At 41.0% G+C, this 14,827-nt stretch overlaps 1 protein-coding gene across 5 annotated transcripts in view; it reads right to left on the bottom strand.

Moving 5' to 3' along the window:
• Positions 1-14,827, bottom strand: part of AFF3 (ALF transcription elongation factor 3) — a 221,233-nt gene that overhangs the window by 124,212 nt on the left and 82,194 nt on the right. For 3 of the 5 annotated variants that reach the window (XM_035114249.3, XM_035114250.3, XM_088668625.1), the window contains one exon: positions 1,316-1,360. The exons of the other annotated variants lie outside the window; for them this stretch is intronic. In XM_035114249.3, coding sequence (XP_034970140.3) covers positions 1,316-1,360 — 45 coding nt within the window. The remainder of the gene's footprint in view (positions 1-1,315; positions 1,361-14,827) is intronic. 5 annotated transcript variants of the gene reach the window in all.

Genomic DNA, 14,827 nt, shown 5'->3' with positions numbered 1-14,827 from the left:
AACCAGGCAGAGGGCTTATCGGTGGTGGCGCCCGCCCTGTGGAACGCCCTCCCATCAGATGTCAAAGGAAAAAAAAAACAGTTACCAGATTTTTAGAAGACATCTGAAGGCAGCCCTGTTTAGGGAGGCTTTTAATAAAAGATTATTTTATTTTTCTGTTGTAAGCCGCCCAGAGTGGCTGGGGAAACCCAGCCAGATGGGCGGGGTATAAATAATAAATTATTATTATTATTATTATTATTATTATTATTATTATTATTATTATGAACAGCTTAGTTTATGAACAACTTGGAAATAGAACGCTGCAAACCCGGAAGTAGGTGTTCCAGTTTGTGAGCTTTGCCTTGGAAGCCGAACATGTTCCGCTCTGTTGAATATGTTCCGTTTGTAAATTGAGTCCCCTGCTGCTAATCAGAGGCTTCCTGTTGAGCTGTCGGATGCTGAGTCCCAAGCACGCCCGCAACACAGAGGTGATATTTGGACATTTTGTTTATGCTATTTTTTTGCATTTTTGTTTTTGTGGCTTTTTCGTTTTTTTGGCTGTGACTTTGTTCTTCGTTTTATGGGACTGACTTGTGACTGTGGCTTGTGACTTTGTTTTTGTGTCCTTTTTTTGTGGCTGTGTCGAACCCAGTTCAGCTACTGATTGATTGATTGATTGATTGATTGTGTGACTGTAGAAATGGATAAAAGCCCCCCTTCCAAACAATTATAATGATAATGAAAGCATCTTGCTTGCAACTTATACAAGAAACTAATAATTAAAATGTGAGCTTTCTATAATTCTCCTATAAGTGTAAGGTTTTCATAGAAACCTCTTGTGTCTTCAATTCCTGTCAGTAACCATTGAATTTGAGATATATGGTGGAAGGAAGTTAGAGCATCAACAGACATAAATTATTTTCTCAGGTTAATGAACATATCATCAATTCCCCACATTCCTTGTAAGGAAAATGAAACACCGATGTTAGGGCCTTGTTTTCGTTTGTCTAGCCTACAGTGACATCATTGTTAAGGAAGACTTAAAGGACTCTCCAGGATGCTATAGGAGAACGTTATTCTCTCTCCAATGACAACAGAACAGCAGCAGGAAACTCCTGATACCATGCAGATACAACTAAATCCAGTGCCATCTAGTGACTAACCACATCATGACACTAATCATATTGCCCACGCAAATATAAAGCACACATATAAATTTCCCTTTCCTCTGGTCTTTATATTTCAAACTGTTGATATCTGTTCTAGAATGCCTGGGAAGCACCAAGTCAGGTCAAGCATTAATAAATAATAGAAGGATAAACTAGAGTCCTACCCGTAAAATTTCTTCAACGCAGCTGTCATCTCCTCCCCCATTGTCCTGTAAACAAGGAGTAACACAGGTATACAGTGAGAAATGATGAGTCTGCAAAAATGTAAATTAAGTAATTTTTTAAAAAGATGTTAATTAATTTTGTCCCCATGTCAGTAAGTTTGAAACATTGCTTAATGTACTTGTTGCAGTTAAAAAACACCAAAACTGCTGTTTAACTCTAAGGCCATAATCCACAAGAAGCCTTCTCTGTATAAGCCCTGTTGAAATGAAGTGACTGTTGCTATGCTTTACTCCAGTTGCACAGAAGTTCGCAATAAATTGTCCCTATCATCGCAAAATAAATGAAGGTGGGATTAAAGGCCAGAACAACTTTTACTAAACAGAAAACAGTAAATTGTAAACATAATTTTATCTATTATACTCCTCTTACTAAATGTTCATCAACATCACCTTGCACCAAGAGGAAACATATTGTACAACACAGCTGAGTAAGATACAGTTTGAAATTGCACTGTATTAAGGGTGTAATCTGTTGAAGTAAGGATAGCATAATCACAGCTAAGAAGCTCAAATCATATATATGACTGACACTCTTCTTTGGAAATTAAACCAATGTCCAGACTTTAACATTCAAAAATTTTACTTGTATAAACTTATAGCTATAGATGAATTATAACATAATATTTATAATCAAGTGTTTATCCAAGCATGCACTTAACAGTTTCTTCTTCTAATTTCCAAACAACTATTTTTCTCTCTTTCCAAAGCTCAGCACTCAGCCTTCTGTATCTCAGTTAGGCCATATGCTTTGCAGCTCCTATGAGAGATCTCCATTTTTACCTTCTCCTACAGCTTTGTTCTCTTTCTTTGGAGCAGAGAAAAGGCACTCCAACACTCTATTCAACATAGCAGTGTTCACAGTGGATTCTAAAACACAGTCATCTTGCTTCACATAAAACTGAGTCTCTCCTTTGCTAGATAGCTCCCATGTGACCAACATTAGCCAATCACATGAGAACTACTAGAGAACTCTCTAGAATTCAGTTATGAACCAATCAAATTTAAACACATGGTACAAGCATTTACAATTTCAGTGAATTAAATTACTATACGTAACATAATGCTCATCCATCTCTGGTGGGATCTTGGTGGATTGTGTTTTAGAAGTGGGGCCACTGCTTTTCAGAAGTTGCCTGAGTCAGGAGGACAACGACCCCAGGGAAATTTGAATTTTGCTGCTGAACTGTATATTGTCACTTTTCTGATGTACTGGGCAGCAGCATATTTACGTGAACTTTCCAACTACTGTATTGGGATATTCCCTAAGCCAAAAGTCTTTGGGTGCCCAGAACACTTTCCTGTAAAGATGTGAGAAACAACAACAGCTGATAATTTTAGATCAACAGCTTCACATCTGAGTTCTTAAACAACCCCAGGGTGGATGTCATCAAGACCCAGCAGCAACTTGTTAATTTTTAATTTGTCAATTAGATCCAGGAAAAGCAGTTCAAGCATGAATATCTGTCAAACATATTTCATAATGAAGACTGCCGCAAAGAAATCCAGTTACTCTGCAGTCTTCAGTAAGGGTTTCACACATTTGTTGGATAATGGTCCAACCATCTACTTGGCTGTTTTCTTCCTTCTTCTGTATTTAAAGACATGGTTATTGGTTGTCTTAATGTTTCCAGTAATATCTTCTTCTTCAAAATAAAATTCACTTGCCTTCCATTTGTTCTACCAGTACTGTAAGTGTTCCTTCTCCCCACCCCCTCATCATTTGGGCAAGACATTCACTTTTTAAAGAAAGGCTTCTCGCTTTAAAAAGTCCTGCATCACATAACAGTCTGGCTTCTAAAATGACCCAGTTTTCTGAGAGCTCCTGTCTTCCCCTCTAATTGACCTTTACCTGGCCAGCCTTTTACAGAGCTTGCAGGAGAGTGCTCCCGGTTTTATTGGAGGGGGGACTACTCTCAAGTCCCACAAGGCCTGACCATTTATTGCCCAGCAGTTTTGCTCCGAACCTCAAGATAAGATTCATTCAAAAGCTTATCAGTGCAGAGGTTCTGCTCTCTCAGCTAGGTTCAGAATGTTCAGAGATACTAAACTGTCTGAAATCTCAGAGGAAAATGGCTTTTACTGCTTTGCGGATGGAAAATGCCAGCAAGCACATTCCCCCCCCCCCCCCGCCGTTCCTGTGATTTCTTCCTCTTGAAAAATAAAATAAAAGCTTCTGCTATAGCATGCTGGCGGCGAAAGAAAGTGCTTTCAGGTGGTACAAATTCACCCCATATTTGTGTGTTCACAAATATGTCCACAAATATGACTAGAAATAATGCTGAAGGATGCACAGTGACTATACACACTGATACATCCCACTAAGAATGAAATTATGCATTTACCAGAGAATAAGATATCTTGAAAGCACTACGTCTTACATCTGTCTAGTCAGAGGTAAGTCCCACTTAGTTTGATGGGACTCACAACTAAGTGTGGATAGGACTGGACTAAATCACAAGTGCATATGTATAGGATGACTGCTTCAACCCAAACCCAAAGGGACTTACTTCTGAGCAGATCTAAGAACATAAGAGGAGCTCTATTAAATGAAGCCAAAACCATCTTCCACCTTCCTGTTTACACAATGGCCACCAGATGCTTATGGGGTGCCCACAAGCAAGATGGAATGCAATAGCCCTCACCCATGGTTTGGTGACCAGAAACTGAAATTTGGAGGCATACTGCCTCCAGCAGTAAAACATAGCCATTGTGGCTAGTAGCCACACAGAGTCTTATATTCCATGAACTTGTCTAATCCCCATTTAAAGCCATCAAAGTTGGTGGTCATCACTATGTCTTTTGAGTGTAAATTCTATAGTTTAATTGTTTGATGCAGTACTTTCTGCTGTCTGTCCTGAATCTTCCAACATTCAGTTTCATTGGATGAAACATTCAGTTTAATTGGATGGCTTCAAGTTCTACTGCATGCATAATCTCGCACACCTCTATCTTGTCATCCTCTACTTGCCTGTTTCATTAAATTAAAAAGCCTAAATGTTGTAACCTTTATTCATGGTGGAGTGACTCCAACCTGTTGGTCATTTGGTTGCCCATTTGTGAAACCTTTCCAGCTCTACAATAGCCTTTTTGAGTTGAGGCGACCAGAACTGTATACAATATTTATTGCAAGTGTGCTCTCAGCATCGTTTCGTATAGTGGCATAATGATAATGGCAGTGTCATTATTCTCAGTCCATTTTCTAATGATCCCTAACATGAAATTTGCCTGTTTTGCAGCTGCTGAGCATTGTGTGAACATATTCACTGAGCTATTCACTATGATCCCAAGGTCTCATTCCTGGTCAATCACTGCCAGTTCAGTCCCCATTAGTGAATATATGAAAGTATGGGACTTTTTTTGTCCCAACATGCATTGTACTGCATAGGATTGTACTGTTACTCACTGGTAAAGGTGCATAGGTTTTATTTAACATATAGACCAGGCTTTCCCAGACTTTGGCCCTCCATATGTTTTGGACTACAATTCCCATCTTCCCCGTCCACTGGTCCTGTTAGTTGGGATCTATGGGAGTTGTAGGCCAAAACATCTGGAGGGCCGCAGTTTGGGGATGCCTGATATACACAATAGCTCCTCAGAGAGTTGAATACGATATTGTAGAAGAAGAATTGCCAATGGTCCGTGTGTTCAATATGTCCAAACAGGTTAGTATGCAAGCGCTGAGATGATTCTGGAGTGCAGAATATTTCTTGTTACTAAGACCTGGGATTTTTACACTGTGATTGAAACCTCTTAAGGTTTTTTTTTTTGGGGGGGGGGAATGAAACCTCTTCAACCCTCTCTAGTTTTCCAGCAACACTGGAACAATCAATTATAAACAGCTGCACTGATAATATTTCATTTTATAAAAGATGCTTGGGCACCTCCAGTGAAATGTTTTTTAGACACTCTAGCCAGGCATCCTCATAACTCTTTAACATTTTGCTCATATAAAACACACACACACTGCAGTCCAGAAACAATAAGAGGAGATGTAATGGACTGGAACTGTATAGTTCTATTAATAAAATATGAGGCTTTTATTGTTATTGTGAAAGATTGATTGCAGAAAATCAATACTTTGTCACAGTATATTAATGCTTTTCTTATTTATTAAAATGGATGTTGAGCTGAACATATTCTCTTGCCACCCTGCTGGAAAATGGTCATAATTAAAACTGCTACTGCAGATTGCAGAGCTCCGCTTGCTAGATGCTGTTGGATTCCTATCAGCACTCCTTGCACTCAGCAAAAGCAGGATATTCTCGAAAGTACCTAGGGCTTAGTTCCTTCCCTCTTTCCAAAAGAGGCAGCTGGGCTTCTTCGAAAATGTATTTTGCATAGTACATTATCTGCTGCAACATGTTTATTAGTGCATTAATGCATGAATAATACCTTTTTTTTCTGGAAAGTTTCCATAGAGGAAATTAGATCTTTTTTCTCCTTGTAGCAGATAAACCTATTTGCACAGCATATTAGTGCCCAGCCTTATTAAAAACCAAGGTCCACTAGTGCTTTGCATTTTCACGCCAATTTTATTTTATTGATTTAATTTAAAATATTTATGTCCCACTTTTTAACAGAAGCTTTCAAAGTTTTTAACTATTTATTTAAAAAGTCAGCATTTAGCATATACAGTGCTTATAGTTACTCAGAAATTTTAAAAATCCTCATGAAAATTCTTCAGCACTTTAGTGTGCATTTCTCATAATAAACACATACTTGTATGCAGTGTTGACTAATGTATACATTTCTGTGGGCAATTTCTCGTTATACAGTGCATTTTCACAAATATATTCATTTTAATGCACACTTTTACCAAATCTATGCATTTTTGCAAACAGTGGTTGAAAATTGCATTTAAAAGTTCAGGGAAGTGTGAATTTTGAATGATAGCTGTGTTTTGGTTCTCATATTGTTTCAGAAAGCATGGATTTGATAGATTCACTTCTAAATGCAAACTGTCAAAAAAGAACAACCATATGCACGTTGTTAACCCAGAACAGCTCCCTTAAAAGAAAATTTAATTTCCAGTAAGTTTTACTACAAAACCTGCAAAGATGCAACTGTTCAGAACAGAAGGACAGTGGGACTTGCTTATTTATTTAATAAAATTTATAAACTGCTTGATTGAAAAAAAAATCCCAAAGCGGCTTTCAAAATATAAAACAGTAACATCAATTTAAAAAATCGCAACCATGCAAAATTTAAAATACTAAAACAGATTAAAATGATCTCAATTTCCTAAACAGCTGCATAGGCTTGTCTAAACAAGAATGATTTTAGCAGGCGCCAACAAGAGTACAGTGAAAAGGGCTTTCTTGATCTCAATAAGCAGGGAGTTCCAAAGTGTAGGGGCTACGACAATAAACAATCGTGTTATTACAAATGTGGAGCAAATGCAGATTAGTGGTTATCTTCATAAAAAAGTTTCCCAAAGCAATTTACAAAGACAATATAAACACTAAAGCCAATTACAAAAATCACAACCAATAAATCTAGTTACAGGTAGGTAGCTGTGTTGGTCTGCCGTAGTCGAAACAAAATAAAAAAATTCCTTCCAGTAGCACCTTAGAGACCAACTAAGTTTGTCATTGGTATGAGCTTTCGTGTGCATGCACACTTCTTCAGATACTTCAGGTTACAACCAATAAAAACCTTCTAAAAATCCCATACAAGTGGAAGACAGAGTGTAAACCAACAGCCTTAAGCCACTAAAACAGCGATCCTATGAATGCTTAGTCAGAAGTAAGTCCCAAAGGGCTGACTCCAGGGGTGTCTCTGCACAAGTGGGACAGATTTCCACAGGACTTTGTATTTCACTCTTCCCATCTGAAGTATCCCATGCCCCCTCAAGAACTGCACTGGGGTGGAGGGTGGGGTTTGATGTTTAGTGTTTAATGGAACTTACTCCAAAGTAAGCCTGCATAGGATAGCAACTGCATATATTCAACAAGCTTGTTTTTTCTTCTGCCAGAAAAAGACCAAGAACCTATTTGCATAGTAGTTGTTTTTCTGTAACAGAATGACACTTACAACAAAAGAGGACATTATGGAACAATTGACCTTTCTGCAACACTCTAATGTGAATCTAAACACCAGCTAGTACTACACAGCCCAACATATTGAAATAGTTTATTCCAGACCACCACCCCCTTTTAAAAAAAGTAAATTAGCAATAAATCAATAAAAGCTATGTAATGTGAAAATGAATTACATTGCTGTTTACATTATTTAACACCAAACATTGCTGTTTCGTGTGTTTGTAATTAGCGAGCTATAAAAAAATAATGCCATAACTATGAACATAATGAGAAAAACTGTTTATAAATGATCATTGGTATTCAGTCCTACCGAGATGAAAATTATACGAACGAATGCAGCAGGGGGAAAAAAGGGAGTTAAGGCTAAGGCTGGAAAGCTCTGCAGGTCTCCTCTTCAGCTGGCAAGGAGGATGGGGGACGGAAGAATCACCTGCTTCAAGAATCTGTGGGTATTACTGCAGTCTGAATACAGTATGGGAAAATTCCCATGGGCCATAGAAACTGCTTCCACCATACCTGCCTGGGTGGGGAAGGGGTGCCAGAGGTGGCATCCCTAAGGAGGTTGAGGAATGGGTGTGGGATGCGAGGAGAGGAAAAGAACATAGAATAATGCAGGCATAGGCAACCTTGGCTCTCCAGATGTTTTGAAACTACAACTCCCATGATCCCTGACCACTGGCCCTGTTAGCTAGGGATCTTGGGAGTTGTAGTTCCAAAACATCTGGAGAGCCAAGGTTGCCTATGCCTGGAATAATGGAAGGAGAGCATCCGGGAAAATCCAGGAAGGGGAGACAAGTCCTTGCCCTTTTCCCCAAGCTAGCAAAACACTGAGCATTTATTTGATGGTGATTTATCTGATGATTTATCTGCCATTAACGAGAACTCCAAAAGCCACAGGTGGTATTATCCTGTTTCGTAGTAATTTTCACCCTGGCTCATGCACTATTAAGAATATATGGAAATTCTAGCATAGCCATTTATCAGTTACTACGATGGGGGAAAGACCTCAGTCCATTTCTCCATGGCTATAAAAAAAGCCCCTAAGAGTGTTCGCTTCATATGTTTAAAAGGTTATAACAATTAATAACCTATTAATCAGCTCTTGTTCTATCATTACTGAATAATTATAAAGGTTTTAGTGAACAGAACAAATTTTATTATTTTACGATGAATGCACCTTTGGGCTTGGACGGCGGTGGGGAGTGGGGTGGGGGAGAATCCTGTACTCTGCCTGAGCGTTAAGAGCATTTCTAATTAAATGATTCATAAATCACGGAATAGATGGCATTCTCTGAACATAAAGAAAAATCTAATCATTTGAGAAACCGTATCAATATTGTCCATAATCTGCAACATGGATAAGACCACAGATATTTCCAAAGCCATCTGGAAATATTAAGAATGGACCTAGGCTACGGCCATGAATAAGAATTTATTATTCTTCACAATAAAGAAATTATTACAAAAGATTTATTTGGGGCGCTGACCTTAAATACTTTTACACCTGAACAAAAAGTCAATGCTCTCTCTCTCTCTTGCACTCTCACACAGACAACCCTCTGATCTGCGCTTGAGTTCATCGCACAAAGGAGGCTGGAGACAAGGCCTTCTGATACCTGCTCCCAAATATCTGTTTCTGTAGTTGTCACTGCTGGCCTGCCCAATGGAATTAGAAGTGCCTTTCCCTCTCATGGGGAGCACTGGATGGTGAATAGTGAGACCAAAGCTTTTCACCAAAGCATCCAGGGACCCACAGTTCAGCCTGAATGGTATAGACATAAGGTAAAGGAAGAAGGCCATACTAGATAGCATTACTCTGTAGGGGATTTTGTTGCTTGGTCAATTAGAATACCCCCTCAACTGGGCACCAAATGTTGTCTTTCCTGAGCCCAGTCAGGAACAGGTAAAAGTAGTCAATCACCCTTTTGAGTAGAGAAATCTGAACACCTAGCCAGAACCTGTATTATTGGGGGCTTATGGGAAAGTTTGTGACTTTGGGAGGCCAAGAGCGTGTCCACTAACGTGCCATCAATGGATCACTGGAAGTAGTGACTCACTTTTAACTCCTTGGCTTAAAGAAAGAAAACTAATTACGCTTAGTGTGAGTGCCCAATTACTTGGAAATGGGAGTAGATACATCCATCTGGTCCACTCTACATTCTGGTGAGGGGGGTGGGGTGTTAATTTGCTGTCTGCTAGTCCACAAATCCTCTTAATGGCCTTGACCCTACATGGATCTGAATGAAGCAAAACAAAAACAAAAAAACCAAACAAATCCCAGTTTGAATGGAATCAAAACTTAGCATGGCTGTTTAATGCATTTTGTTTGGTTTTATTGTTTCGCGTATTGTATTGTTGTTAGCTGCTTTGAGTTTCTTTTGTGTGCGGTGGGGGAATAGCAAAGCAGAAGCATAAATAAGTAAGTAATATGTTTAGAGAATTGGAAGAACTTGTAGGGGTGAATATGTGCTTAATATATTCTCACACTAGGGACATAGGATGCTGCTACCTTATACAGAATAAGACCATAGGTCAGGTCAGGCATAGGCAAACTCCGGCCCTCCAGGTGTTTGGGACTGCAATTCCCATCATCCCTAGCTAACAGGACCAGTGGTCAGGGATGATGGGAATTGTTGTCCCAAACATCTGGCGGGCTGCAGTTTTCCTATGGCTGCCATAGGTCCATGTAGCTCAGTACTATCTACAATGACTGGCAGCAGCTCTTCAGGATTTCATGGAGAACATGAAGATGGAACCTGGAACCTTTTCCCTGCAAAGCAGATCCTCTACCACAGAGCTATGACCCTTTCCCCAAACATTTGAATAGCTACTTTGAAATTGGCTCAGTCTCCATAGCCCAAGAGCTACTGCAAAACAAAGAACAAAATCTCAGCTAATATTGATGATCATATGCATTTTTGATGGTGTTCAACATCTTCAGCTGCAGCTTCATTTCGACCCCATTTTTCTCCTTCTTCACTCTCATTTCCCTAGCCTTACTTTTTGCCCTCACTTTCTTTAATCCGATTGGCCGAGGTGCTGTGTATGCTTTTCTTTACGAGCGTTTATGTTGCCACCATGTCAAATGTGGCCTCCTGGTGTCTTTGAATAAAATCCACATGGTTCGCCACAACCAGATGAAATGGCCATGGGGCAAAGAAGGAAAAATAGAAGGGATGAAGAAGAGCAACAAATGAAAGCAAATATATTCTTATGGAGTGCTGTTGTTGTTGGGTTTTTTGAAAAAAAATGTAAATGCTTTTAGAAATTTACAAAAACAAACATGAAGGTTAATATCCTATGCAATGATCTCTGGTTCCACGTGCATACAAGAGTGCAACACAGAACCCTTTTTGGAAAAGAACTGCAACATTTATTCATTTATGCATTGGCTTTGACCCTTAATTGATTAACCTTAATAGAAAATATTTCACATCAAGCTGCATAAATCATAGAAACATTGCTGCACCATGTTGAAAAGGGGGTATAATATATGTGTCTGTGTGCCTGGAAAAACACAGAATTTGTTCATTGATATCTTATACACTGAATAGGAATATACACTGACATGTATGAGGTTGTTCATGTATTTGGAAAAGAAAATTAAACCAGTGATCTCTCTGTCACAGCAACCACTCCAGAAAGAGATTGAAACAAACTTGCATTACGAATAAGCAGTACAGTTACACTTGGGAGAAATCAGTCTTGCTGTTTCACTGTAGCTGTTTGTATTGTCATCCAAACTCGTTAAAGAAAGTCAGGAGGAAGGAAAAGTGTAAGATCAAACACTTCCACATCATTTCATAATGAATAAACTAAAGCTGTGTGGCATTTACTGTTCCACACTTCTATGGAAAGCTTACACTGAAGTATTTTCTTACCAGATGCAAATGCAATTTCTGATTTGTTTCATTCTCCAGAGCTCTGACTCATGCACTGATGGAACTACCGGTACAGAACTATTTTTGGGCAGCAGGAAACTCAGAAAACAAATGTGTATACATGCAACATTTATACTGTATGGAAACATCATGTTGTTTGCAGAATACTGAAGAAGCAATTAGATAATGAGGCATAATACACCCAAACATACTACGGTAACATTTTATCTTCAGATGCAGTTTGAATGTGCATGACGTTGTGAAATGCTCTTTGCATTTATAAACATATGTATATGTGTATATGTATTTGTTTAAGTGTGCACAAAGATTTTGGGGGGACATGGTGGGTCACAAATAGTAAAATACCTGTAACCCTATTTGGACAGAATATGAAAACGGTGGGTGAATGTAGAATTTAAAAGGTATAACACAACTAAAATATATCCACAACAATGGACTCAAGTTTCCAAATCTTATTGAGAATGTGCAGGCCATATAGATTGTCCCTATTTTCATCTGATGGATGTTAGAGGGTATGTGATGTGTGTATGAGGGGGGGAGGGAGAGGGAGAGAGAGAAGTAGAATCAGACACTCTTGCAAGTCGCTCCCCAGAAAGTGGCATGCCCATGGCCCAGGTATTAAGCAATTTATTAGAGCTTCGCCATCTCAGTAGTGTACCGTGTTTCCCCCTTTTTAATACGTAGTCAAAAAGTAAGCCATGGCAGGGTTTTTAATCATTTGAGAAATGTAAGACATACCCCGAAAATAAGACATACTTCCGCGACATGCAGAGCAAGACCACCAAGCGCCTCAGCCAGCTAGCGGGACCCAGCATGCCGGCCGCAACAGGAGAAGGAAGCCTGCCGGGTTGGGTCAGTGCCCGGAAGCGGCGGCTCCTGCTGCAGCGCCGATAAAGCGTGCAGCAGTGCCGCACGGAGCACCAAGGGCACAAGCCAGCAGGACCCAGCTCCTGCAATGCCGGCCGTGGCAGGAGGAGGAAGCCTGCCAGGTCGGGTTGGCGCTCGGAAGCGGCAGCGGCTGCAGCGCTGACAAAGCGCGAAGCAAAGCCGCACTCTGTGTGTGCGTGTCCGTTTCTCTTTCTGTGTATGCGTGCACGTCTCTCTCTCTCGGGTTGGCGCTCTCTCTGTGTGTGCGTGTCTGTTTCTCTTTCTGTGTGTGCGCGTCTCTCTCTCTCTCTCTCTCTCTCGGGTTGGCGCTCGGACAAAGCGCGAAGCAGCGCCGCACACTCTCTCTGTGTGCGTGTCCGTTTCTTTCTGTGTATGCGTGCACGTCTCTCTCTCTCTCTCGGGTTGGCGCTCTCTCTGTGTGTGCGTGTCTGTTTCTCTTTCTGTGTGCGCGCGTCTCTCTCTCTCTCTCTCTCTCGGGTTGGCGCTCGGACAAAGCGCGAAGCAGCGCCGCACACTCTCTCTGTGTGCGTGTCCGTTTCTTTCTGTGTATGCGTGCACGTCTCTCTCTCTCTCTCTCGGGTTGGCGCTCTCTCTGTGTGTGCGTGTCTGTTTCTCTTTCTGTGTGCGCGCGTCTCTCTCTCTCTCTCTCGGGTTGGCGCTCGGACAAAGCGCGAAGCAGCGCCGCACACTCTCTGTGTGTGCGTGTCCGTTTCTTTCTCTGTGTGTGTGTGTGCGTCTCTCTCTCTCCCCCCCCCCCTGTGTGCGTGTCTGTCTCTCTCTGTATGTTTGCGATCGCGTCTCTCTCCCCCCCCCCAGGACAGAAAAAAGGTGCCGCACAGGTTCCTCTTCGGCTCGTCATTCAGCCACCCCGGCCTCCTTGCCGAGAGCTGACGCCGCTCCCCTCACCCTCCTTCCCTTTCCCCCCTCCCTTCCCTTCCTTCCGTCGGTCCGTCAGTTGGGGTTGCGCACGCCAGAGGCGCAGACCCAAGCCTCGTCCCCCTCGCGCTTCCCTCACGAGTGTCTCGGAGCGGGACGGGTCCCGGCCTCCTCATTCCCCGGCCGGTGTGAGAGAGCCCAGGGAGCAGCCTCTATACCTCCGCGTACGCACACACCCGGCCGCCTCCTCTGAAGCCATGGCGGCGAGCGCCAAGCCGAAGCAGGAGGAGAAGCAGTCCCACCTACACCGACATGACGATGGGCAGCTTTGTGTATACCTCCTGCTCCGGCATTCTACGAGGTTTAAATCCACCTCACAGAGTGAAGTCCCCCCCCCCTGTGCACTGTCTCCTCTGCTTAGAAGCCTCCAAGGAAGGAGAACCCTTGACTCAGGATGGGGAGGAGGGGAAAGGGAGAGAATAGAAGAGGCAGAAAATGTGCACGGAAGAGAGCTCCGAGCGTCCTGAGCCAGTGGGACCCAGTTGTACCGGCACTAAAAAAAAAAAAGACACCCCCTGAAAATAAGCCACCGTGTGTTTTTTTGAGAAAAAAAAGTTGTAAGACGGTGTCTTAAAAAAGGGGAAACACGGTATGAGTCAGTTAAAGGTGACACTGTCTGGAATGCTTTCTTATTTTGAGATGAAATAAATCCAAATTGAGCTAATTTGTGTACAGCTGCCAGTAATATAAACATAGCTGGTTAGAATTATTTATATAGCACGAGCCTTTGTACTCCATACTTCAGGCAAGTTAATAAGCAGGTGTCAAAACTCTGAATTAAAATTCCCAGAAGAGGACACAGAACAAAGGACAATAAAAATGATTTTTAAATAATCATAGGGATAAATAGCACCCACTTCTGACAAATGTAAGTGCTGGCATAAAATGTTATTAGGCTACAGAGATTTTCTTTTGTTCCGGAAGTATGTTTTGTTCTCCACCAGTGTCATTCATCATCTTAATGAGCCCTCGAAATGTAAATTAAATAGCAAAGTCTGATTCATTCAAAAACATCTTTGTATGTGTTAAATCATTTTTCTGCATTTTCCCCCCATTTCTGCCTCTGCTGAACAAACTCCTCACCATTTGTATATTTTATGGGCCCAGTTCAGGCCATGCAAATGTTTTGCCAATAGCGCTTACTTTTATATACTGTACCACTTTTATTTCATAATGGAACTCAAGGTGGCATACATATTGTTCCCAATGAGTCTTACAATCCAGGCCTTATCTATTGCTTTTAGTGCAATTATAAAATAAAAATAATGATACGCAGAAATTTGTATTTGACCTGGAAAAAAATCTCAGGAACCTGTGAATGCTTATATCTTTTACATTTAACTGGCATTGCTTTGGTAAAAAACAACACCACCAAACCATTCTGATTGTGAAAGGATTAGCAGATGTTTCGGGCTTCTCCATTTTACCTAGCTACACAGATTAGCAACAAAACAAACACCACTATTAAAGGGGGAGGGAGAGGATTAAAAATTAATCCAGTTCAAGCTTTCTTACTATCTGCTGCCATGAAATTTACACATTCTCATCACAAGGACAGAAGCAAGTTCCATATTTTAACTTTAATTAATGTGCATGCATGAACTTATACACAAACACATGTACAATATCTTATCTGGAGGCAGACTGGGAGGAGTGGGTGGGAATTAAATGCATTTATCATGTAT

Source organism: Zootoca vivipara, chromosome 4 (genome assembly GCF_965207765.1).
Source record: "Zootoca vivipara chromosome 4, rZooViv2.hap1.1, whole genome shotgun sequence".
Lineage (NCBI taxonomy): Eukaryota > Metazoa > Chordata > Lepidosauria > Squamata > Lacertidae > Zootoca > Zootoca vivipara.
This window is presented reverse-complemented; position numbering and strand designations above follow the sequence as displayed.